A 25,910-nucleotide genomic window follows, 5' to 3' on the forward strand; every position below is an offset into this window, starting at 1 on the left:
ATTACTTTTTCTTCTTTTCAAGTTTATGGTAAGTATTTGAAATTTGTTTTTTTCTTTTCTCAACTGAATATTTTTCTGACTATATACATTCCTTGATGCTCATAATTAGAGTTTTCAGTATTTTCATACACTGAATCACATCTAAAACTACTAACCTTCTTATTAATCTTTGATGATGTATTTTTAAATATTAGTTTCCTGACCCTTAGCCTAGCACTTCCTGAATTTATTTTCTTAATATCCTTTATACTACCTTCACAAATATCCAACATATCACTTTCAATTTCTTCATTTTCAGCACTCTCAGTAAAGTTGCCTTCATCCTTCTGCAATGTATCATTTTTATTTAAATCATCTTTTATTACTTCATCCTCTTTTTCATTAAAACCCTTTTCCCCTACTTCATTACTTTTAGACATTGCAATGCTTTGTCATCCTGCTCAACATTATGTTGCTTATTGCTTTCACAACTAAACCAAAATGCCCTTCACTTTTACATTTTACATTCCTTTTTACATGTATTCATTACATGACCTTTTCACGGCACTGATTACATCTTATATTTCTACACTCATTTATCAGAAGATTGAAATCTCCACAAAAAATTTTTTTAGCTATCCCATAAACCTAATAGTTCCTGTATTACCATCTACATTATATAACACTAGGTAAATGCCTTAACACATCTTTTTCATATTTTAAAATAACATCCACTCACCCCATTCCAAACACCTCTCTCATCTTTACCTTTCACAGAATTAGAAATTGAATACTATAAATGAAAACAGTTTTTAGCATCTTTTAACTCAGTTTCATCAGTGCAAAATTGAACAAAAACACTTTAAAGTCCCTTGTCTGGAAAATATAAACGCAATTTTTTTCCACTAAGTCTTCAGTCTCAAATATTAAGTCACAAGATGGGTCTTTCCCCAAATGAAACAAGGATATAATGTAAATTATCCACACAAAATATCTGTCTATTATTTCTTCTTTCTTATCCGAACAAACTTTTTTCTCTTTAATAAAGTTTATAGTACCTTTTATTCTTCCAACTGCATCAGCATATGATTTACCAGATTGCATCCCGCCTGTAACCTTATGTCCATTCAACTCGCAAATCATTTCCCTTCCACCCAACTCACTGTCCATTCCAAAAACATTTTCCACCAAATCCAACCACAAAATCTCAGACTCGTCTCCAGGATCAACTTTGTTCAATAAACCATTTTTTTTTTTGTCAGGCAAACCTCCAGCAGCAATTTCAGTTACAACAGCTTTTTTCAAAATCCCAAGGTTTAAAGTTAGCTGGATGCTGATTATTTTTACTATCCACTCACTTTTCAACAGTTTTCTGTCCAGCTAACATAATCACACTGCTATCATCAACAAAACAACCCCCATTACTGCCCAGCTTCTCCTAACACCTGCTGCACCAGAAACAGAAGCAGGAAGTGCAGCACTGAAATTTATGGGAGTAATAGGTTAAAATCTGTACTATGTTTCTAGTTCATGGTGACAAGCTGTGAAAAGTATTATGACTTGTATTACCATTACTGTACTTTTGTCAGGGATATCTGATCACATTTGAAGGAACCAATAGGGCACCTGTAAGAAGTGAAAATGAGAAGGCATTTGCTACTTACTTTGTAGCAGCAATGATCTGATTAAGTACACTTAACCTTTATCTTATCAACACATAAGCATCCACATATGTTGTGAGCAGCAATGTCCTCTGCTAGTTTTTGTGGTTAATGGATACAAATTACATGTGTTTCATAATTTACTCCTTAAACTAAGCCTATACAGCTTACATAAATCAGTTATGCAGTACAGTGCAGAAAACACCATATTTATTTAACATGGACCTGGCAGCAAAGGGGGATGTGGAAAGAAAGGTAACTTATGTCCTACTGCTGCTTAGGACATGAAAATAGGAACTGAGATGAGAGGAGGGATGTTTTTTCTGCAGATTTTTCTAATCCTCCCCGCCCAAGTTTTCCAGCTCCTCCTAACCCCTATGACCTTTGTTCCCCACTGGATGGCTAAAGCCACAATGGCAGCTGGGTTGAGAGTCAGTCCACGATAAGCAATCATCCTCAGGGGGTTTGGATTTTTTTATGTCCTGCCCTTCTTCCCACCCAACATCCTCTAAGATTGATGCATTGATATATCTGTGGACAAACTACTACTACATTTCCCCAATATTTACAGGAGAGCTGTAGCTCATGCCCCACCACCACTGTGGGTAACACTGATGACAGAAAACCCCTCCCTCACCCTGGGAAAGGTGAACTTGCCAAATGGCACTCATTCCAAACCCCAAATGACTCAAAAGACTCTTCACAGTCCAATAATCAAACTCCGCTCTCCCAAATGACTCCTCACGGTCCAATAATCAAACTCCTGCATCACAGTCAAAGTTTCATTCCTAAAATAGGAGCTGTTTTACCAGTATAATTGTGATTGGAGACATGACAACAAGGGTTGTAATCCCAATTAATGTTGCGGAGAGCATATTCAACATAAACCAGTGCTGCCAGGGATGTAACACAGAGGGTAACGAAATGCTACACACTTTCAACTTTGATCAAAGACATGAAAATGGAAGGGAAGGGAAGGGAAGGTAGAATGGGGCTACATGTGCTGCTTTGTCCATACTCCCCTTGTAATGGTAGCCCTCTGTAACAAGTGGGTGGGGAACATTCATCTGCACAGGAAGAGAGTATTAGGGCCTTGTGGTGATGTAGGTCCTCACATCAGGCACCAGCGGGTGGTTAGGGCCTAAGTATAAGAAACACCCTCATTGCTCAATGTGAGCAAGGGCACAAGCTACCTTCATGCCAATTTGGATGATGGCCCCTCCAGTCATCTGTTGCATTAAGACTGGGGACTCCCTGACTGCTGAGGAATGAAAACCAACACTAGGGGATTGATGGTCAACAAGCACTGACAAGAAGAAAGTGAGGTGTAATTAACCAGATCATTACTGTTACAAACTTGGTAGCAAATGCCTCCTCATTTTCACTTCTTACACTGCCTCACTGGTTCCTTCAAATATGGTTCAGATACCCCAGACAGAAATATATTTTTAAGTAGTGCCATATTAATAAGAAACATCTAGGAATACTAAATTCCTTTTTTGTACAAAAAACACCTTATAGTTAATTTCTCCAGTTAAAACATACATGCAATAGTAAAAAAACAACATTAAAGGTAAAAAAATCTAACTATATACACTATTTTACAATATGGACAAATTATGACAGCAAGAGAAGAGAAGAGAGGACTAAAGATCATAATTTAAAATGTTCTTTGCCAGTAATTTAATTTTTATGGGCTTTTTGCCTGGGTGGGAGGGGTTCTTAATGGGTAAGGTGTTTGCCTTACAAACACAAGGTGCAGGGTTTGAGTCTCACAAGGGATAATTTGCTAGGCTTAAAATGGCTCACAAGGGCAATTAGCTTAGTACTAAACTATGAACTATTAATGCCCATTGACCATCAGTCCCCTTGAGCCCATTCATTTCCCCCACCACTAGGGTAGTCCTCACTTAGAGAGAAGAAATAACGGGTGGGGGCGGTCATCCAGGCATGAAGGATTCTTGTGCCTTCCCTCACACTGGACAATGCAGGCAATGAGAGTATTTCTGTGTTAAGGTCCTAACCTGCCTCTGGAGGCTTATCAGTAAATGTGTCACTAGAAGGGCTTACTAGTCCCTTCCTGTGCAGGTGAATGCTCCCACTCATGTTAAAGAGGGTGAATATCATCAGCTTGGTAAACCAAGTAGGGAGCATGTCAGTCTATTGACTGTAGTTCTTGCAAATAATGACAGACCAAACTGAAAGTGTTGAATCAACTTTTGGCATAAGCTTTCTTCACTGCTTTGTAACATCAGAGTAGGTATGTTTAAGACAGGTATGTGTGTAGGGTTTTCCCCACATGGAGGGTGCAGAAAGGCTGCCCCCCCCAAAAAAAAAAAAACTAACTCCGAGGTTCACAAAAAGTTATTTTGGTGTTATTTATTTTTTTGACAAATTTACTTTCATTTTAAAGTGTTTTTGACTGATCAACATGATTCTATCACACTCAAGTTTTCAATTAATAGCTAAAATTTAACTGCTGCAAGCCCCCAGTTGAATACGGTGAAGCAGTCAAGCCAGACCCTCCATCACACACACATACACACGCACAAAGGTGAGCCAGCATTTGGCACTCACTGCTACCTTCCTTTAACTGTTAATTCTAATACCTAAACAGCTAGCAGAACTCAAGCCAGCTGATCACAGACTTTTATTCCCTATATGCTACACAACCAATGTAGTAACAATTTAACAGAATACAATAAAGAAGGAGAGTAAAATGTGTGAATAGCTAGGCTTGCTAAACATTAAGCAATATAAAAACTATTTTGTAAAAAAAGGGAAAAAAATGGTTTATATGTCTGGTAGTGTTTTTCATGGTTATATTTCATCTGCACTTGAAGGCTAGTACAGTAATGAATGCATTCTTCTACCAAGCTGTAATATAACACATAAACCTGGCAGCCTTGTTTGCTTTGTTTTTCTGTTTCAGAATCCATCTGTTGCTAAACTGCATACATTCAGTGCTTTACTTGCCTGCAATTTTATGCACTGAACTTTGAAAAATAAAATAGGATTGCTGTCTTCTTAGTCATATCAGCTGGCAAGTAAAATAAATAATCTCAAGTAAAATGTTAAATGTTTTGTATTTCTTCTAACACCGGTCTACTATAGCCAATCAGACGCTGTTAGTTTGAGTCTTATATTCTACAACCAATATAAAGTCACAAAATTCAGTGGAGAATTACATGTCTACTACTGTCAGATTATCTACCACAGAGTGAAACACCTGTAGGCAGACTGCAGTAATAGTGCCAAGAATGCTACACCGAAAAAGCAGATAAATGGAGAGTGGGAGGTATGCAAGAGGGGGAGTACAGCTGAATATTTCAGAAAGATGCAATTATGTCAGCAAGCTTTTTCTTTCTCTTAACAAGAATTCACTTGCAGAGACACCCACACACACTCTTTTGACAGCTACCAAAAGTATCAATTATTCGGAAGGAATCTATGGGGATTCCTTAGAAGTCAGCTTTTCATACAAGAAAAGCAGTCTAGTTTCTTCCAGGCCAGGAGGGTGAAACATTCATTATAAGTGAACATGCTTTGAACATCTCAGCACAAGATAAAAGTTAGGTGCTGCTACATTTTATTATTCCCTTTTACATACAAATGGGAGAGTGAGTAGGGGGTATAAGGCAGCTGCTGGCAGAAGAGAAACCATCAGCACGGTTGAGTTTCTAGACTAGGAACAGACAAGCTGGGACACTTGCATGCCTAATGCAAAATTGTTTGACTAGACTGTGTGTGTGTGTGTGGGGGGGTCTTTTAACTTGAGAAAAAAAACTGGAACTATCAGTACAACCTTCCTGATTAAAAAGTCACTAGTTAGGTGTTCAGTGCTGACTGCTAAACACTGTACCCTGATTTACATTTTTTGTACATACGCTCCAAGCAACTGTTCTATAACCTAGGCTACCCCAATCTAGGTATTTTGTACTACCCAAACAATTCTTCTTTCAGCTGTGGAGTTTTTTTAACCTGTATTAAAAGCCAAAATCTACAACAAGCTCCTTTCCCACTGTACTGCTGAAGTGCTAGTACATGACCAGCACTACACAACAAAAGATGCTGCAGTCATAAATATGTCAGGGGTATAACTGAAACAGACAGTGAAGTGCCTGTAACTTTACCATCACTCATATTTAATCAGCATGCTTATTTTTAACTCATTATATACTCTATGATGAAATACTTAAACGTTTTCCCAAGCAGCAGGAACGGACCAACTTATAATCTCGCAAAAGGTTTTAAAACTATTTAAATGTGGTTCTACATTACTTTCCTTGGTCAAATCTGCTTAGCCCTCATGATTTTCACTTCTTTCTTTAACTGAAGTTTGCATGAGGTTTTCATTAGTTTGAAATAGAAGCAGCTGTGACTCTGAAGAGATCATTCAATTAAAAAAAAAACAGCTAGTGGCCTGAAACACTAAAGAAGTACTTTATAGTCCATCTTCATTTATCCACTCGCTTGTTTATGTTCTAGTTTAATTCACAGTTATTCAAGCGCTGCACATTTTTGACTCATACATACATAGCTAACGATGTTTCTTAAAAACATACTGTAAGATTCAATAAACACCATGTAGGCTTTGCATGAAGCCTACATGTAGTTTGACTGTTTGCGTGGTGAGCAGCAGAGGTAATTGCATATTCATGCTACGCACCGTGTTTAAATGAAAACAAATGTTACCATCCAGGAAACTGTGTAAAGCAACACGGATAGCAAACTTGTATACCTCAGAGCAAACTAGGTTAGCAGGACTCCGCAGAATGCCACAGTGATTACCCGGGTTTATCATACAGTAATGTACATGGTCTAAATACATTACAGGACAGTGTACACAGTGCAGAGAATTGTGGAATCCCATTCCAGGCATTCTGCACAAAAGTTGTGTAAATGATCTGTAAGGGTACATGGACTGCCATTTAAAATAAACAGTCAGGGGAAGTGTGTGTATTGAATAGGGACACGATGATTAATTGTAGGAATGAACACTGGGAAGGAGGACAGGTGAAACATCATAATGCACAGCAGATGAGGGCAGTTGTAGCAGGAACACTAATCACATATCGACATGGTACAGTATGGACTGCACAGTGAAAATGTACATTCTGTGACTGCCAGACAAGGTGACATAACAATGGAGAAGATGTCGTTGTGAGATAAGCATCCTGACATGAACAATGGAGAGGACATCTATCAGGGATGTTACATACAATTGGGGTTGTGTGCATATTGTGAAGCCATGCAGACTAATTTTCCTGAATATGAGTGTAATCTCAGCAGAGGTCTCCAACAAGTGGGACACAGTTACAGGCTCATGGACAACAGTAAAAGAAGCACTCACATTCATGTCCAATATCAGAAAAATACCACCAGTAATCCCATGTCTCTGAAATAACATATATGACTCTGAGTGATCACAGATGGTTCTGCATCGACACACTTGTACAACTATTATGACATGTCAAACTATGTGGGTATTCAAGCACATCGTCCTGACACTAACATCTGCTGGAGGCATATCTCTCAACCTGGAAACATGAAAAATCTGGACAAGGCCCATGAAAAATAGGTACAAATCTGTATGCTGATTAATGTAAAATTTGCATACATAATTACACAACCTCACCCACTCCAATGGAATTGTGGGATACCAACTTTCAAACGCAAACTGAAGAACAGAACCAAAATATAGCACCAGAGTCCCCCTGCAGCCACTCCAATGTCCCATTACCTGGCTATCTCACCCCATTTACCATAAACACTAATGTGTGCATACTGCTTTAATTCTACAGTGATTATTTGGATTTTATTTTTTTACATTTTATAGCACAATGCAGAAACACTAATAGATATCTGCTAAACAAAGCAATACTGTCTCACAATGAAAATAGACTTGGCATTAAAACTTCTCTGCCCTTGAAACTCACATTCATTGAAACAGCATTGAAACTCACACCACATCCAAATAAAATGCATCTGGCCAGTGGTGGATAAAGATTACCTTTGGGCTGTTTTCAAATCAGAGGCCCCTTGCACACAAAACAAGAAACATACATGCTTTCTTTGATACACCTGCCTGACTTTATTAAACTATATTCCTTGTATAATACACCACACTTGTTAGACTTAAGTTAGAGCGCATTTTAAATTTATTGTTTAAACATTTTTCAGTATGCAACAAAACAAAAATGCATGAACTAATAATGACAACTACCCTAATTCAGAACATTTCCATGATAACAGTCTACGTCCACAATCAATTGCATTTTAAATTAATTGTTTGAACATTTTTCCAGTAGGCAATGAAGCAAAATGCATGCACCAATAATGACAAAGCTGCCCTAATAAGAACACTTCCATGATAACAGTCTACTTTTACACACAAAATATATATAAAAATATAGAATCACAGTAGTGTAAGCCACAGGCATGTTGCACAGCTTCTTGCACTTATTTTCAATTGGGGGGAGGCCAAAAACCAGGGACACATTTTAAACATTGCTTGTATCATTTTGGAAAGCTGCTTGCATAAAATGTTGCGTTACCACCGTGGATTTTACTGCCAAGTCTTGAAGCCAGAACCCTGTGCAGTGCACTACAGTCAGAGCAACATACCACTTAGCCAAATCAGCAGTTTCCTGAAAGACAGGAAGACAAACTTAAATGGCTATCATTTAGTGTTTATGGTCAATACTACTCGCTAAATACAACTCTATTGTTAGCGACTGTGTAATTGCGTGTTTATGTTGTTGGCAATATTTACATAATAATGTTCATATTCAATTGAAAACAGCTTCTTCAAACTGCTGCACATTACATTATGCATGTTTAAATCACCAGGTCTGTAGAATCAGTACTTTGCATTAGCTTGCCTGTAAACTAAGCTATGGCACAAAGAAATTATACTGATTAAACAACATTAGTAGGAAAAAGAAGGCCTTCTTATGCCAGAAAAAGCATATACAACACATCTGATCATAACTTTAAATAATTTCAGCTTTTTCCTAGAAAATAATTGCTGACCAATGCACAAGGCCGACTAGGACAAGAAATAACTACTTCTGCTTCTGTGCTGTAAAAAAGCACACAAATATGTATATCTCACACACACACACACACACACACACACTCACACACACACACACACACACACACACACACACACACACACACACTCACACACACACACACACACTCTGCAGTTAAAAGTGCATTTGCTGGCTTTAAACATCCCTTACAAGTAAATCCTAAATCCTGCGCTCAGTAACAGCTTAATTAGGTACCTTCTGTCTGGCTGGCTCTGCAGTTAAGTAACAGACACGTGGCTTAGAAATCCAGCTCTGCAGTTAAAAGTGTTCAGTAACAGACGCGCAACTTAGAAGAAATCCTCTGCAGTTAAAAGTAAAGAAATCCTCCTGCATTCACACGCAGCTTAGAGATCCTGTGTTCTGCCCGAACAGCAGTATTCAAACAGACGCACGGCTTAATTCCGACAGGCTGATGTAGCTGACGTCATCGCGCATGTGATGACGTCAGCTCCAAAAGCACGAACATTAAAAAATAGATTGAAAAATCAGAAATAATGGGGTGCCACTCAGGAATCGTGGCACCCCATTATTGGGACCTCAAAACTCGGTAAAACCGAGTAATTCGGGACAGTTGAGAGGTCTGGCTGGAGGTTTTAGGAGAGGTCTGGCTGGAGGTTTTAGGAGAGACACTGCTATACCTGTATGTGACATTATGATCAATACAGCCTAGTTGACTGGTCTGCATGGCATATATGTAAGGTACAATCCACACTTTCACAAATGTAACCCATGCTATCAATATTGTCAAACAGCTATGTATGTACTGTGGGCATCACCAGAACACATATCACACATGCATCTGGTAAAACACATTTGACAGTAATGTTTATGCAACAAAAAGAATACCTTGGTATGGCCAGTAAGATGTGCGACAGCTCACTGTGGCAAAGGTGGTACACTTCAGTTACACATCACTGGAAGATGTATAGGGAGGTACATGAAAAAGGGTGCATTGTACTCAGTTATTGGGTGTGATGAAGGCTGTGACCTGTGGAGGTATTATGTCTTTTCATGTGGATGTCCTGCACATATGCAGTAGTTGTGTTACATACAAGGGAGTAGTCATCACTGTGGCCACATGCTGGTGGACGTTCCACATACCATCTACCCCAGGACACAGGTCACATACCACTTGGTCTGCTTATAGGGTGTAATGTCTACATTATCCTTAGGTGATGCATTTGTTTTCATAATGTAACAAATCCCCCCATGTTTTTGTTTCATCTCATGTGTTGTCATGGCTGTGGCAGCAATCTTTGGTGTGTGCTGATACTCTCTATATTACACTAGCACAGCTGGAGTCAATGACTGCCCAGTCTGTAGTCTTCCGGACAGCTTTTTGGACACAAGATGTGCATGCCATTTTTGACATCTGTGACTTAAATAATGGACAGGAAAGGGCCTAGCAGAGAGCCCTGATGTATGGACCTGATCACTGAACTCGAGATATAGATCACTTCACACATTTCAACATATTTAGATACCACATATGTGAGTCCGTGGTCTACCCACTTGGGGATATAGGTATTCATGGCTACATCTGACAGTGTTGAATGAATACCTTAGTATGGATTTGTGTCTAATGCTTTGGCCTGGACAAGGTCCACAGGATGATAGTGTTGTCATCATGCATCCCCTCGATGACCTCTTTGGGGACATCTAAGAGAAGTAACAGGCATGGATGTAGCATTAACAACTCACACACCTTTTGCACACAGCCAGGATATTACTAGTGTCCATTCAGAAAAAGGTCCATGATTATATGTTGGTCTACCTCACAGATAAGGAGAGTCAGGATGTGTTTATACATGCATGCCTCAGGTACTGTTCCCCTCTCCACTCAGATGGATGCATGTTTTACACCCTTTTACGGGGAACATATCCTATCTAAAGAGTGTGTTATGTATGTAGCCAACGATGTCAAGTAGGTGCATGTTCTGAGTCAAGCCAGAGGTGATCTGTGATGTTGTCACAGCCCATTAATTCTGTGTGATAGGCCTGGATGACGCTAAGACAATGCATACTGCCTATCTTGATCTGGTCTAGAGTTTGGACACAATCCCCCATTCAGGTATCCTTGAGAAACTCTCCCAGTTGGGGACTAACCCTTATGTCACTAGACAGTTAACCAACTGGCTCACTGATATACACTGTGAAAGCTGGTAAATCAACCTCTATCTGTACAGCAGTCACCATTGGCATACCCCAAGGATCTGTGCCTGGAACTTTACGGTTTGGAATCTATTTCTCAACAGTCCAGGCTAAAGTATATGGCCTTTGGCTTATCATGTTTGCTGATTATTGCATACTGGGTGCAATCACTGAGATTACCAATGATCTTAACATACTACAGGAAGGGCTTACACGGACAAATCATTGGTGCCAGCACCACACATTCTACAAATAAAAGCAAAGATTTGCTTTCGTTTTGGCCTTCTTCAAAGTGGAATTCTCCATTAATTACAGCACTGACAACAATCCCCCTATACTGAAACCCACTGGTGCAAGACCTAGGAACACACAGACGACCACAAAGTTTCCACTGCATAAATCAGGACATTATATCCAGATCTAAAGATAATATAATAACACTATACTCGAGCCCCATCAGAACACTAATGGAGTATAATGCTCCCTTTCGCATGTACCTCACCAGACACCTGCACCAGCTGGGGAAACTGCAGGGTTTCTCACCAAGAAAATACAGGGCCTACAAACTATGCAATGACATATGTAGATAGACTGAAAGCCCTGTCAGTGTAATCTGTATCATACAGGATGAGATGACTTGTGCCTGGCCTACAGGCCAGTCTCTGCCCTGATGGGTATACTGTATATCTGCAAATCAGCACTGTCTGGTGAGAAGATGGTAAAAGCACTGTCCCATACACTGGTGTAAAATGCTCTCTAATGTCAAGCAAAGACACACACACACACACACACACACACATATACACACACACACACACACACACACACACACACACACACACACACACACACACACACACGCGCCAGCTGACTGCAATGAGACCAGAACCCTTACCTAAGTACACTGACTAGAGAAATCTGTATTTAAGGCAAGCGCCACAGCTCAAGTCTGACTTGGAGAGTGTTGGACAACAGTTTATAGGTGATGACATCAGCAGTGTCTGGTGAAGTGAAGATGGTAATAGCCGTTAAACACAAAAAGTGGCACAGAATGAAAAAAGCAACTAAACAAATGTTCTACTGGAAAATAGGACAAACAGAGTCTCGGATGCAGTTTTAGACTTAGCACTTTCGTTCTTTTTAATTAAGAACTTCTTCAGAATGCAAAACCCTAAACTAACACCAAGATTTAAAAATGGTAAGGTAAAAGTCATATGATCAATGTCGGTTTACAATCAAAATGTGGAAATGCAGTTTGACGAAAATGGGTTAGTCAAATATGTGTTCTACCAACGCCTGTAATGTTGAACTGAAAATATATGACTTCATATTAGCAAAAGTGAATACACATTCGCTAATATGAAGTCAATGCTTTGAACTGAGATTGCAGTATAGTGTGGATTGGGAAATGTTCCCTTTTCCTCACTGTAGTGCGATCTCAGAGTTGGTATATATAATGTGGGGGTGTGGGGGGCACTGCCCTCCCCACATGGTTGGTGCAGGGGGACTAGCCCCCTGCAAAAATGTTAATGGTAACATGGACTTTTGACACTGGAACTCCTGGTGTTCGAATGTCGATTGTTGTGGTTACCATTTCCAACATATTTGGTAATTCGGTATTACCAAGGTTGGATAAACAAATTGGTAATTTTGTTGAAAACGGTTTTCAGTTTTAACATCTTAATAGTAAACCATCAATGTCAACCAATCATATTGTGCCCAATAAAATACATCTCCTTACATTTTTAACTTTGTAACTTTATTTAAAACTGTTGCAAAATAACAAATACAAGAAAACAAATTACAACTTGTAGTAATGAATGGATTATAGTAAAACTGTCACCCTTTACAGCCTTTGTGCTAATAAAAAACACAACTTTTACTGACTCGTTCAACCCTGGACTTCTGTACACTTTTAATCTGCCATGAAGATATGCGGCATTCTAATAATACATTGTAGCTTCCTGAGAAGTCTAAGATTGACAGCTTCAAGAATGTAAAACTGGATTTTTTTTTTAAATTGGGGCAGCTTAATGAATGTTTGGCTAAGGAATTACTCCAATCTCTCTATTCCTTATGGCTAAGGTATGTTCATAGATTCTCTACGATAACTTCCTGATAATCTTGCCCACATAGTAATTTGGGCAGGAAACAACACCAAATAAACTACCCATGAGAACTGCAATCATATCTATTGTTAGAACAAAGATCTAAATTAAATGCCTTGACATGAACATTTGAGGTGTTACAAATATACAAACACTGTTTACATCTTCCACACTTACATGTCCCTTTTGTGCCGTGTCTTACCAAATTCATGGAAAAGTGTTTTTCTAACAAAGACTTCACATTGTGCACTCTCTTGTATGTAAATAAGGGGTTGCCCCCTAATATTTTGAGTACATTCCCATTTCCTAGAATGATATTCCAATTTTCTTTGAGTATGTCTTTAATCAGGGACATATCCACAGAGATGGGGAGTGGAAATGCTCCTCTGTAATGAATCAAGAAAGTCTGTCTGGCAAAGAAAGTGTCACCACTAACCAACAGACTTGCAGACTGATCCTTGTAAAGGACTGATCTAGCTTTGTCTGATCTTAACAGCAATATCTCCCCTATGATGTTCATTAACCAATCAGAGTTATACCCTCTAGCCAAAAAAAAAAAATATTTTAAATTGTTTATTTCTTGCACAAAAATATTTTCATAGCTAGTCACCTACTAAGTCTAATGAACTGGCCTTTAACTATACACTTTTTCATATGATATGGGTGTTGGCTTTTTCTGTGCAGGTACTGATTTACGAAAGTCTCTTTCCTGTAAAATTTTACATTCAAAGATGTTCCTTTCATGGTCAAGGGACAGTGTGATGTCCAAATACTCCGGAAACCACTTGCAGTGAACTTTAAGGAGGTGGTACTGTATTACAGAAAGAAAAAGCTGGTTAAATTCTTCTTCTATACCTTTCCACAACACAATCAAGTAATCTGTGAATCTTTTATAGAATACAACCTTTTCAAACAAAAAGCGGGATTTGAAATATCTCTGTTCCCACCATGACATTACAAGATTGGCAAACACAGGGGCTACCCTCGCTCCAAGGCAACCTCTGTTTTGTGTTTGAAATGTTTACATGAAACAAAGTTGTTACCCAAAACAATTTCAAGCAAAACACAAATGGTTTTGACCAAAGTGTTATCAAATTCTGTAAATCTAGTGAGGTGCTTTCTCACGAAGTCTATACCAGTGTCTTGTTCAATGCAAGTGTAGAACAACATCATATCCATAGATGCAAAAATGACTTGTCTTTAATGTCATGAATGTTACTCAGCAACTCTTAGAGATAGATGCCAGGAGTCCCTCAGATAAAATTTGGATTTCTGCACAATTGGATTTAGGATGTGGTCTATGAAAACAGAGCTTGGTTCAGTTTTATAGTGGTAGGCCATAACAACTGGCCTAAAAGGTGGACTGAATTTGTTTTTATATACTTTGGATATGCCAAACAGCCTGGTCATTTTTGGCAGTTCAACACTTAGAAATGTGTAAGTATCTTGGGTTGATGTTGCCTTGGCATAATAAATGAAAGCACTGTCAATCTTAGAAAAACACTATCTCGTCAACTGTAGTCTCCTCATAACAGTCTAAGTCTATGAGGAGATTGTTCATGGCCAGGTTGTAGTCACTACTATTCATTATGACCACCATGCCACCCTTATCTGCCTTCATTACCCCATACATCTCTGTTTTCCAAAAGTTCTTTCAGAGCAAGTCTCTCATCTAAAGGAAGGTGGTGTACCTTAGGGTTGTTCCCTAGTTTTCTTCTTAGGTCACGATTCATTATAGACTTGTAGGGTGCTGTGGAGGGTCAGATTGTAAGTGCTTATCCGAGTGAGTTTCTCATGTTTCCAAGTAAATTGGGTAGCAACGTGTAAAATAAACTGTAGATTTAGTTTTCGAACATACAACTTAAAGTCTATTAAGACTTTAGTGATGTTGGCACTTTGTGAAGGGATGAAGAAAAACCCCTTGGCCAAAACTGAAGTGTGTTGGTCATTCAGAGTCAAATCAGTAAGATCGAGGATTTCTATATCCTCATTTAATTTTTCTTTCTGTTCTTCCCCCATCCCCTGCCTTGTTTCATTCCCTTGATTTGTAAATTCGGGGTCCTTGTATTTCCCAAAGGATTTAATAAAAAAGGAGCAGGTGAATCTACTGGAGGTTGGTTCCGATTGCTGTTATCAACAGTTGCACACACTTGTTCTAAACGTGTGGACTCGAAAGTCTCATTCTTTGTGAAAACTACTGCATTCACAGTCTGATGAGACAAGGATTTTAAAATGATTGTTTTCTGCTCTTTTAATGGATAAGCATTCCCTGTCTTATAAGCCACCAAGTCTCTTTGCAATTTACATTGTTTTCTGTTCAAAATAGTGGCAGCAAGCCTGTTGACCTTCACTGTAATTCTGCTAAAAAGACTATTAAACTGAGAAAAACAATTATATCTTTTGATGTTTTTGTCTATTTTGTGAATTTCTTCCAAGTGGCGGACCTTGTTTTTATAGTCCTCGACTAACAACTTCATGAAAGTAATAGCAGTGCCCCACATGCTGGTGTATCATGTGCTCTCTAATGTCAAGCAAGCAAGAACACACACACACACACACACACACACACACACACACACACACACACACACACACACCCCCCAGTTGACTTCAGTGAGAACAGAACCCCTACCTATCCAAGTACACCGACTAGAAAACTCTGTATTTATGCTAAGTGCCACAGCTCAAGTCAGACTTGAAGAGGCTGCATGACAATGTATAGTAGATGACATTAGCAGTGGATGTTGGAGAGAAGATGTTGGGAGGCCAGCATGAAATGGATAGCTAGCCATGTCCAACTGTCAAGATATTGAAGTACTGCACATTACCAGACTGATGAGTGCACAATGTGTAGTATTTGGTGGTCATGTTTCCAATGTGCAGGTATACTTTAAGAGATAGCTTGACAAACTATATGCAAACAGGTGTCCACATTACTACATGTACTGGAAAATCTGAATGTGTATTGTCATTCTAAAGCTGTGCATGGTACATAGGACATTTGTTATTTATTTATTTATGTAGTGTAGTTGATATATTTGTGAACAAGTACTGAGAGACCAAGGTTGCAGTGCATGGGGGGAGGAAACAGATTTCTGTAATGTAAATGTTTGTCTTTTTCTTAGATAGTGCCTTCATTTTCTTTGTGTTTCCACAAGTAGTTTCATGGCATGAACACTAAATGGACATTAAACAGAAGTAATACAAGCTACTGTCCACTTTGCGTACCACACCGCCGATCAGTGAGTTTGCGCGATGGTTGGCAAAGTGTTTGTGCATGAGAGATGCACATTTTTACCACTTTCCCTGTTTAATCATAGTTAAACAGTGTGCAAACGTGAGCCTCATTGCTAAAATTCTGAGAGTTCTTAGATCACTCTGTGGCAGCAGGTGTAAATGCTTTGACATATTTATTTTTGAAGCTAGAAGATACAGGGTTTGAATCCAGGTGTATGTAATGCTTTTACATAAGGAATGATAATGCAATGAAATTATACTTTACATCACATTCACCATATGTTACTGTGTTGACATAGTGCAGTGTGTTTAAGCAGCACTGTGCGAAGATGACCACACCACTGAAGAGCTGTTCACCGTTGCTTGGCATTGGTGCATGATGCCAAACTCTGCACAAACAAAGCCCAAAAAGTGAAGGGCTCCACTGGGTTTTTTTGTTACTTATCTGTGTTGTGTGTGATTCTATTTGGTTGACCAGATTATAAGTGTTAAAATTGGGTAGATTGAAAGTGGTGAAGCTGGGGGGAAGAACAAAGGGAAAGTAATATAGGAATGTGCAGGAGGGAGGCAGGAAAGAACCATAGTTATCTATTTCTTCAACAGTGGAAAATAAAAATATGTACAGAATATTAGCTAAATTTGGAATGTCACCCCCACAAAGAGGGATGACAACAACACAATCATGTTGTATAGCCAAATGGAACAAATCAACTGTGACAAGAATATGTATGTGAAATGGAGAGCTATGTATGGGAAGATATAATTTTTTTTCTGTGGGACAGATTTTTTTTTTTTTTAACTTCAGCAATAGAAGAATGCTGGGTAAGGGACACTTGTATTTCTGGATCAGGTAAGTGAAGAAGCAAATGCAAACAAACAGGACAATAAGACAAGACACAGGGATGGTGAGGGACACAAAAGTTTGGGGGACACCATGATTGGGGTGAGGGAAGGGACAATGCAAGCCTATGCCTGTCAAACATGGGAACAGTTAGAATCTAGTCCTCATCCACGACTGTCATCACTGTCCCCTTATTCTGCTAGCTATTGGAATGCCTGACATCTCTGTCTCCTAGAGACCACGAGGGAGAGCAGCGCCTCCATCTGGCATAAGTGCACACCAATGGTGCTGTGCACGACACTATGCATCAACCCTGGCATCTACTTGCATGTAATGAAATCCAGTACTCCCGAAGGGTATCAAAGCACCAGCTGCTATTGCTACCTGAGGGCAGGAAGTGCAGGGGCAGCAGAGGAAGTTCTGTCAGGTTGGGTCCCAGATGTGCTGGTTATTGGTGCTGGAGCTGGTGAAGTGGGGCAGGCTCAGTCACTGGGGTTGGCCTACCTTGCTGTGCTGTAAAGCGTTTAGTGAATTGTTACAGATGGATGACATGGAGACATTTTGATGACACATAATAGGAACAAAAAAAGAGATAAGGGTTGGGGTGAGAGGAAAAAAAAAAGAGATAAAATTCATACCATCATATGTGACATACAATGCATTATCTTAGTAATACAACTATTTTATCTGAAGTTTTACATTTAAGTGTACTGCCTAACAACAATTAAAGATTGCTCAAAGTAATCCTTGCAATATGCAGATATTGCACATATGTTTGGTCCAATTATACAGGTCACAGTTAACAGCAGGGCATTTATGGCACTTGTGCAGAATTTAATTTATGTAATATTATTAAAGAATTGCTGTATTGTATAGTTGTTACTCATGGTATCTGAACCCACAACATCTGACTACAGTCTTACACTCGACTCCTAAGTTGGTTTTTACTACAAACTGATGCATGCACACTTGCTTTTACAGTTAGGATATGGCATGCTTACTTTGCTGTATGGCATAGAAAAGAAAAACATTTTTCTTTAAATTTTAAAGCCACAATAATATTTAAGTATCTTGTGCTGTATACATACCTCTTGCTTCCCTCAGTTTCTCTAGGCTATCAGCATGGGCTTGCCTATTTGCAAGTATTTCAGAATTAGCTGTGAAAAGAAAAGAACAGAACAGGACAGCACTATGCATACTAATCTTGCCTGTATTTAGCTTTCTATGTATTATAAATCCTCTTTACTAGCATACTTTCGCAGCTGTAGAATGTTGCGAGTTTGAAACTCATCTAATCACTGGATGACAGTATCCCTCCTGCACCTTTTTTAGATCATTGAAGTGGTGCCTACACTGTTCTCCAGTGCGTGGGATACCAGTCTCACTGGATACAGCCTTGGCCAGACTATTCCAAGCCTCAGACTTGTACTGAATTGTAAAGTCTGATAAATCAAATGAACACTGTAATCAAGACTATTCACAGAAATTCATGTGATATAAAAGGAGTAAATAGGATATATTACCATTCGGCTAAATTAATAACAGATAAAGTCTTACCACAAAAACACAAGGCAATAAGGGAACGAATCAAATGCCATCATGGAAATATCGAATACAGAAAACTACAAAGCAATTAAGACAAGAAATGTCACTGTTAGAATAGTATAAAAGACGGAACAGATCAGCAAAAACACTCAAAAGGATAGATGTGATAAAAGTAATGACCGGTATTAGAACAGACCAGGATTTAATGTACACTATTGCAAATAATAAAACAAAGATATAGGCACAGGCAGAAAAATTTACAGGATATGCAAATAAATATAATAGAAAAGTACAAAATAAGCAATTCATTTATGACCCACAAAAAGTTTTATAGAGAACTGCGAAATAAGCAAAAAGAATGGAACCACTACAAAAAAAAAAAAGAGACACATTTTGGAGAAATATCTATGAAAACCCTGTGGAACATAAAGATGCTGAATGGATAAAAGTAGTAAAAGAAACACTAAAAAGTTCAAAGAGGAAATGAAATGGGATGAAGTAACAGCCAGAGAAACAAACAAAATTAAGAAAAGCTCCTAACTGAACCCCCCCCCCCCCCCCCAGTCTCAGATGTAGTACCCAACTTCTGGCTAAAAATATTAACATCTTCAGACAAAGATTTAGTCTTGAGTAAGACCTACTTATAGGCGCACACCAAACATACACTAACCTGGTCAATAGGAAAAACAACACTCCTCAAGAGTGAACCTGAAAGCTATCCTAAAAAGTATAGGCCAATAACTTTATTTCTGACTATGTATAAACTATATACTGGAACTAATGCTGACAGCATTTATAGTCATTTAGAAGAAAACTCAATCATGGCAATAGAACAAAATGGTAACAAAAGAAAGCACGTGGAACAAAGGACCACTTGTTAAATAAAGTCTTAATGGAGAATTATAAAAAGGGGAAGAATCTAAGTATAGCATGGATAGATTACAAAAAAGCATTTGACAGCATCCCACATTCAAGGATAAAGGAGTCCTTACATATGTATAAGATTCACTCTACAATGATCAATTCAATTATAGTGACCATGAAACAGTTGAAAACCACTTTGCAGCTACACCATGATATAGGACAAATTATTATTCCAGAGATAAAAATTCAAAGGGGAACATTCCAGTGTGACTCTTGTCACCGCTGCTCTTTTATCTTGTCCTTAACCTATTAAATTGTCTGCTTAACAGATTAGTCATGGTTACAGACAACAAAGTGTAAAGACTTATCTTCTTTCTGTGGATCATTTAAAACTGGATAGTTCATCAGAGAAGGATCTGAAAACACAACTGGAAGTGTCAAAACTTTTTCAGATTCTGTAAGAATGTCATTTAGGTTCATAGACTGGTACTACGCTAACTGCCCTTGTGAGTCATTTTAAACCTAGTCATTTACCCCATGGGAGAATCAAACCCTGTACCTTGTGTCTGTAAGGTAAACACCTTAACCTTTATGCCAACTTCCCACCCTCTTGGTTGTGATAAATGTGTAAAAGCAACATTTAAAGTAGGAAAGCTGCAGCACCAAGAAAGAATGTGATATAAAGGAACTTGAGTAGGACAGACTGTATAAATATATGGGAATTGATGAAGGATTAACTATTAAACATGAACAAATGTAAACAAAACTCAGCTAGGAATATTTTAGAAGACTAAATTAATATTGAAAATAGCCCTAACATCTAGGAACAAAGTCCAGGCTATAAACCAATTTGCTCTTCGTGTTCTAACTTACAGTTTTGGGATGACTGGCCCCAAAAGGTACTGGATAGGAAAAAACAAGAAAAATTCTTCACACTTATCAAGCGAGTGAAAAAAATCAGTGTATACCAAGATTATACATTACTAGTTTTGAAGGAGGTATGAACCTCCTTGAAACTGATTACATTTATAGATTTGCAATTGTAGGACTGCATACATATCTGCTGACCTCACCACATCCAAACCTAGTGAAAGCTTTGAAACATGAACAGAACAAATTTAAGATGACTGCCCTGCTTAAGTTTAGCAGAAATATATCAATGTCAAGTGGGAATGGAAACCAAACCAGAAGCACACAAAAATCAGGCAGCAAATGAATGTCCCACAAAAAGCAAAAAGAAAGAATAGAAGGAGAACGATCATATGAGAAGGCAAGACATGTAGAAAAGGTATAAATGAAGTTGCAAGTACAGACAATTCCTACAACAACCTCATGTTGATCAGGATCTTATGCAAGAATGGTTAAGGAGAGGTGAATTTAAAAGATGAAAAGTGAATACTAGCGACCCAGAATAGTGGACTACGTACATGTTGGTTTACAAAGTGCATTAAAAATGTGAGAGAAACAGACAAATGCAGTTTCTGCAAAACAGAACTGGAAACAGTTGCATATCTTTTTGCTGATTGTGATACACTAATGGCAGAGGGCCTGTATACTGAAAGTCATAATAATGTGACAATACTGTCACATTGGGGACTGCGCAAACATTACAATATTGAAGTACCTGAGAATCATTGGAAACAGCCACAAAAACATTACAGAGACTGATGAAGCTGACATCACATGAGATTACCTATTACCAACAGTTCCAAAAATAGATGCAAAAAAACAGATACAGTAGACTGTGAAAAGAAGACAAAAGTAGCATTGATCATTGAAATTGCTACATTCAGTGATTAAATTACCTCAGCTACAGAGAGAGAGACACACACAATCATACAATACCAGGATTTGCAGGCAGAAACAAAGGCAATGTGGAAGAAAGATACCCAGACAGTTCAAATAGTAGTAGGACCAATGCATTTCATAAAAAAGAATTTACAATCTTATTTACATATGCTACCGATACATGCAACTCTATTAAATGCAGGAGTCAGTTCTGGGCACATTGCGGGTGCTGTGAAGAGCACTTTTGGCTAACTTCAAAGACTGAAGCAATACTAATTTCATGAACTTTAATCATAATTTGACATAGGAATGAGTTTCATTCCCACCATGGTGTCAGAAACCCAAAAGGCTTTTTAGAAATTAAACTGGAATATTTTCTAAGTCATTGGCATACCAGATGGCATACCAGACTTTTGTCTTTACTACATCTTTTCATATGGTTGTCAAAAACAGTGTAAAATATGAGGCTGAAGCAATAAGCCTTAATCAAGACCAACAGGAAGTGTCAGAATGGAGGAGACAAACATGATCCTGTCTCCAAGACAACTTAAAAACCACTGAAAAGTGTTCAAGGAGACTCTGAGCAGCAAGTTAATTCAGAAGGAAGTTGTGAGTGACCGTAACAAATGCCTTTGATAAATCATGACATAAGGCAGCAATAATATTGCCCAGATTCAGTCAAGTACATCATCATTCAAAAATGTCCAGGAGGGCTGTACTTGTCCCATGGTTAGGCAAAAATGAGGCGTTTCAAAAAGTAGATGTGAAAAAGAAGTTATGTACTCACCATAACATTCCATCTGAGTAGCTGTACTTCATTTGTCTTCAACCTGTGGGTTTCGGATCCACATCGGATCTAACATGGCCACATTTTCCAGCTACTGGTCCGAGCTCCAAACTCCTCCCCTTACCTATAATACCCTGACTCCCTTTTCCCTTCAGATCGAGTTTGCTGCCTAAATAGTACCAAACACCCGACCCAACAGAACCTTAGCACAAGCATGAACCACAAAAAAACTCCAGGGCCCAGACAGGACCAAGGGTCTCATAATGCATATAAAGGTATAACAACCTTCACTAAGTAAAAAGGTCAGGGGGAAAAGGGGGGGGGGGGGAGACGGTTGAAGACAAATGAAGTACAACTACTCAGATGGAACATTATGGTGAGTACCATAACTTCTTTATCTGAAGCAGTTTACTTCATTTGGTCTTCAACCTGTGGGACAAAGTCTTCAGCTAAAAAAACTCCTGGGTGGCCCTCATAGGATATTCTGGAGCACCGCAGAACTGAATGATGCTCTGTTTCTAGACATGATATCCAGTTTGTAATGTGAAATGAAGGTATAAGATGAAGACCAAGTGGCTGCCGAACAAATATAGTCTATCCAGAGACACCCTGGAGCAGAAAGTAGCTGAAGTAGCCATAGATCGAGTAGAATGTGCCTCCACTTGTCCCGGAGGAGACATTCCTTTAACAGCTTAAGCTCGAACAATGCACTGGGAGATCCAGCGAGCAATGGTTACCTTAGAAACTGGCTTACCTAAGAAGGGTTTAGAATAAGACATGAATAGTTGATCAGATTTACGACAAGTTTCGTCCTGTGCAAATAGAATCTCAGTTGTCTATGAACATCTAGCAGGTGCAACTTCTATTCCCCTCTGTTTTGAAAGTTAGGGAAAAAACTGGCAAATTGATAGTTTGATTAATACTGGCTTCTGAGGCTACTTTAGGAAGGAAAAATGGATTAGTGTGCAATGACACCCTTTGTGAAAAATCATGCAAGACATTTTGATAGAGAGAGCCTGGAGCTCTGATACTCCTCTGGCTGATGTAATGGCAACTAAGAAAGCAGTTTTCCAGGTCACAAACTGCAAATCAACTGAAGCTTCAGGTTCAAAGGGTGCGGAGACTAATGCCTGTAACACTAAAGTAAGATCCCACGAAGGCGTAGGGACCTTAACCGGAGGTCTAAGAAAGAAGGCACCCTTAAAGAAAGTCTTACAAAGTTTGGAAGATGCCAAGGAAGACATGTTCACCCCCACATGAAAATTAGAAATAGCTGCCAGCTGGACTAGATGAACTGGCACCCTAATGAAATATACTCACCAGAAAATTTAAGACTGCTGAAAGAGGTGCAGTAAAGGGATCCAAAGCCCGCTGAGTGGCCCATATGGAGAAACATTTCCATTTACTACAATACATCTTTCTGGTGGAAGATTTATGAGCCGCTATCAAAAATCGATTTAACAGGGGATGACATGATCATGGGGACTGGAGAAGCCAAGCCGTGAGCTTCAGACTGTCCAGATCTGGGTGAGGAATCCCTGAGGGATGAGAAAGAAGATCCAGAACTGGATCCAACGTCTATGGAGGAACTACCAGATGAGACCACAGTAAGGGGAACCAAACTTGGCGAGGCCAGAATGGGGCAATGAGAATCACAGTGCTGCCCAGCCTTCGTGCTTTCTGAAGAAACTTCGACATAAGAGGAAGTGGAGGATAAGCACAGAGGAGACCAGGAGGCCAAGCATGTACCAGTGCATCTCTGGGGATTCCCCCTGCAAGGGGTTCCAAGCGAAAAACTCGCTGCATTTCATGTTGGAAGGAAATGTGAAAAGATTGCAGCAAGGACGACCCCACCTTTGAAAAATCTGTTCTGCTACTGAAGGATTCAGAGACCACTCGTAAGGCATCAGGATAGATCTGCTGAGCCTGTTAGAATATTGGATTGCCCCGGAATGTGCATTGCCAGCAGACAGTGGCCAGTAGAGATCGCCCATTCACACACTCTCATGGCTTCTCGAGAGGGGGGATAAGATCTGGTTCCCCCTTATTTGTTGATATACCAGACCACTGAAATATTTTCTGTCTGAATTGCAACCATCCCTAGAGGAAGATTAGCGTAAAGGGCCTGCAATGCAAGAAGGACTGCCCTCATCTCTAGTACGCTGATATGCAGCCTAGTCTCAAGTAGTGTCTCCCCCACACTAGTTGGGAGGTCCTCCCCTGAGGAGGTCCGGAGACTGAATCCACCACCAAAGGGAGTCCCTGCATACTCTTGAAATCTGCACAGGAAAGGACAGAGGAAGATCTAACAGGGACCACTGGACCACAAGCATCCACTGAAGAACTCTCATATGAAAACAAGCCATCGGCAGAAGATTGATCGTGGACGCCATGGAACCCAATGCCCTTAGGACTGCTTCGGCTGTCGGAACTTGGGTATGAAGAATGTGCAACATATGTAATCTTAGATTGCGTATTCTGTCTGAAGTGAGGAAAACTTTCATTTGAATAGTGTCCAACCGAGCCTCAATAAAGTCTAGAATCTGGACTGGGGCCAATAAAGACTTGTTCAGACTGATGGTGATGCCCAATTTGTTTGCTAGTAGAAGGAAGTAATCCCTGACTTGGCAGAGTAGATGCTTTGAAGGGATATCAAAGAGCCAATCGCCCAGCTAAGGAAAGACCTGAATATCCTGAAGTCTCAGTTGAGCCAAAACAACTGCCATCGCCTTGGTGAACATCCTGGGGGCTGTGGTGAGACCAAAGGGAAGGGCTCTGAACTGATAATGATTGGCTCTCAGCCCATCTACTGGGGACCCCTTGTTCCAGTATGTCCTGTCCGACAGGGGGGCTCAATACTTTGTCGGGGCACTTGGGGATGGGCTCTATGGTGTCTGGTTCCTTCTATGCCCTAGATGTTATGAGATCCACTAAAGGATCTGCAGGAGGGGACACCCAAGAGGTAGATGGGCCTGAGCTGAATGCCTCCAGGAACACAGACTCATCCGAGGTTAGTTTTGGGGCAGACCCCCCCCCCCCTCTGGCAGAGGAGCTCCATCATGTCTCCAAATGAGACAGCCTCGGGGGGTGACCGTGGGGAACCTTCCCCTTCCTCCAAGTCTGTGTCTTCAGCGAGGGACTTGGTGGAGAGTCCAAGTGCCTCCTCTTACATGTCTGTTTGTGAGGCACCTTCTCAGTGGGACTCTCTGGGGAGGACTCGCAAGCCTCTTGCTGTTCCCTCAGGGGAACTTTCTGGGGCATCACAACCACAGGCTGGCCCTGAGATGTAAAGACAGTAAGAACCGTACTCAGAGCCGAGGGGTTCTGGACGGAGTCCGAGCATGAGATGGTCAGAGGTCTCAACACTGCAAGAACCCTCTCCACCACATCGAAGGCTGAGGGGGAATGAACCTCCAGGGAACTACTGGCGGTGGCCATTCCCTCCTAACCTCACAGGGGAATCGGAGCAAGAGACTCCAGGAGCCGAGACACCGAAGGGGAAGCGCTGCTCCGAAGCACTCTGAGCAGAGAGCACTCCCTCAGATCCGACCACAAGGTGATGGCTCCGAGACCTCAGATCAGACCCAGTCAGATCCGACAAGCTCAAGGCAACGGCCAGCGTCGAGGTACATAGTACCGATGGACCCAACCCTTCGACCCAGAGGGTCCTCGGATCCAAAAACTCTGAAACTGCCGATCAGATCGGCAAAGGAGTTACTGGATGGAAAAAAAGGTTGCAAGGAGCCCCCTCCAAAGGGAGAGGGCACCGGCAAGACCTACATCTGGATCTGAGTGCGGATAAACCTCCACATCATCTTGTCCATCTCCGCCTCGCTAGAGCTCCAGGTG

General features: G+C 40.0%; 1 protein-coding gene across 2 annotated transcripts in view; it reads right to left on the bottom strand.

Annotated features, from left to right (window-relative positions):
* The window catches only part of RHEB (Ras homolog, mTORC1 binding), a 782,482-nt gene that overhangs the window by 142,714 nt on the left and 613,858 nt on the right, over positions 1–25,910 (bottom strand). The window contains exon 8 of one of the 2 annotated variants that reach the window (XM_044066909.1): positions 18,166–18,234. The exons of the other annotated variant lie outside the window; for it this stretch is intronic. Coding sequence (XP_043922844.1) covers positions 18,187–18,234 — 48 coding nt within the window. The 3' untranslated portion in view covers positions 18,166–18,186. Of the gene's footprint in view, positions 1–18,165; positions 18,235–25,910 lie in introns of those variants that run through there. 2 annotated transcript variants of the gene reach the window in all.

Source organism: Protopterus annectens, chromosome 3.part1, assembly GCF_019279795.1.
Source record: "Protopterus annectens isolate FY-2018-M chromosome 3.part1, PAN1.0, whole genome shotgun sequence".
NCBI classification, from domain to species: domain Eukaryota; kingdom Metazoa; phylum Chordata; order Ceratodontiformes; family Protopteridae; genus Protopterus; species Protopterus annectens.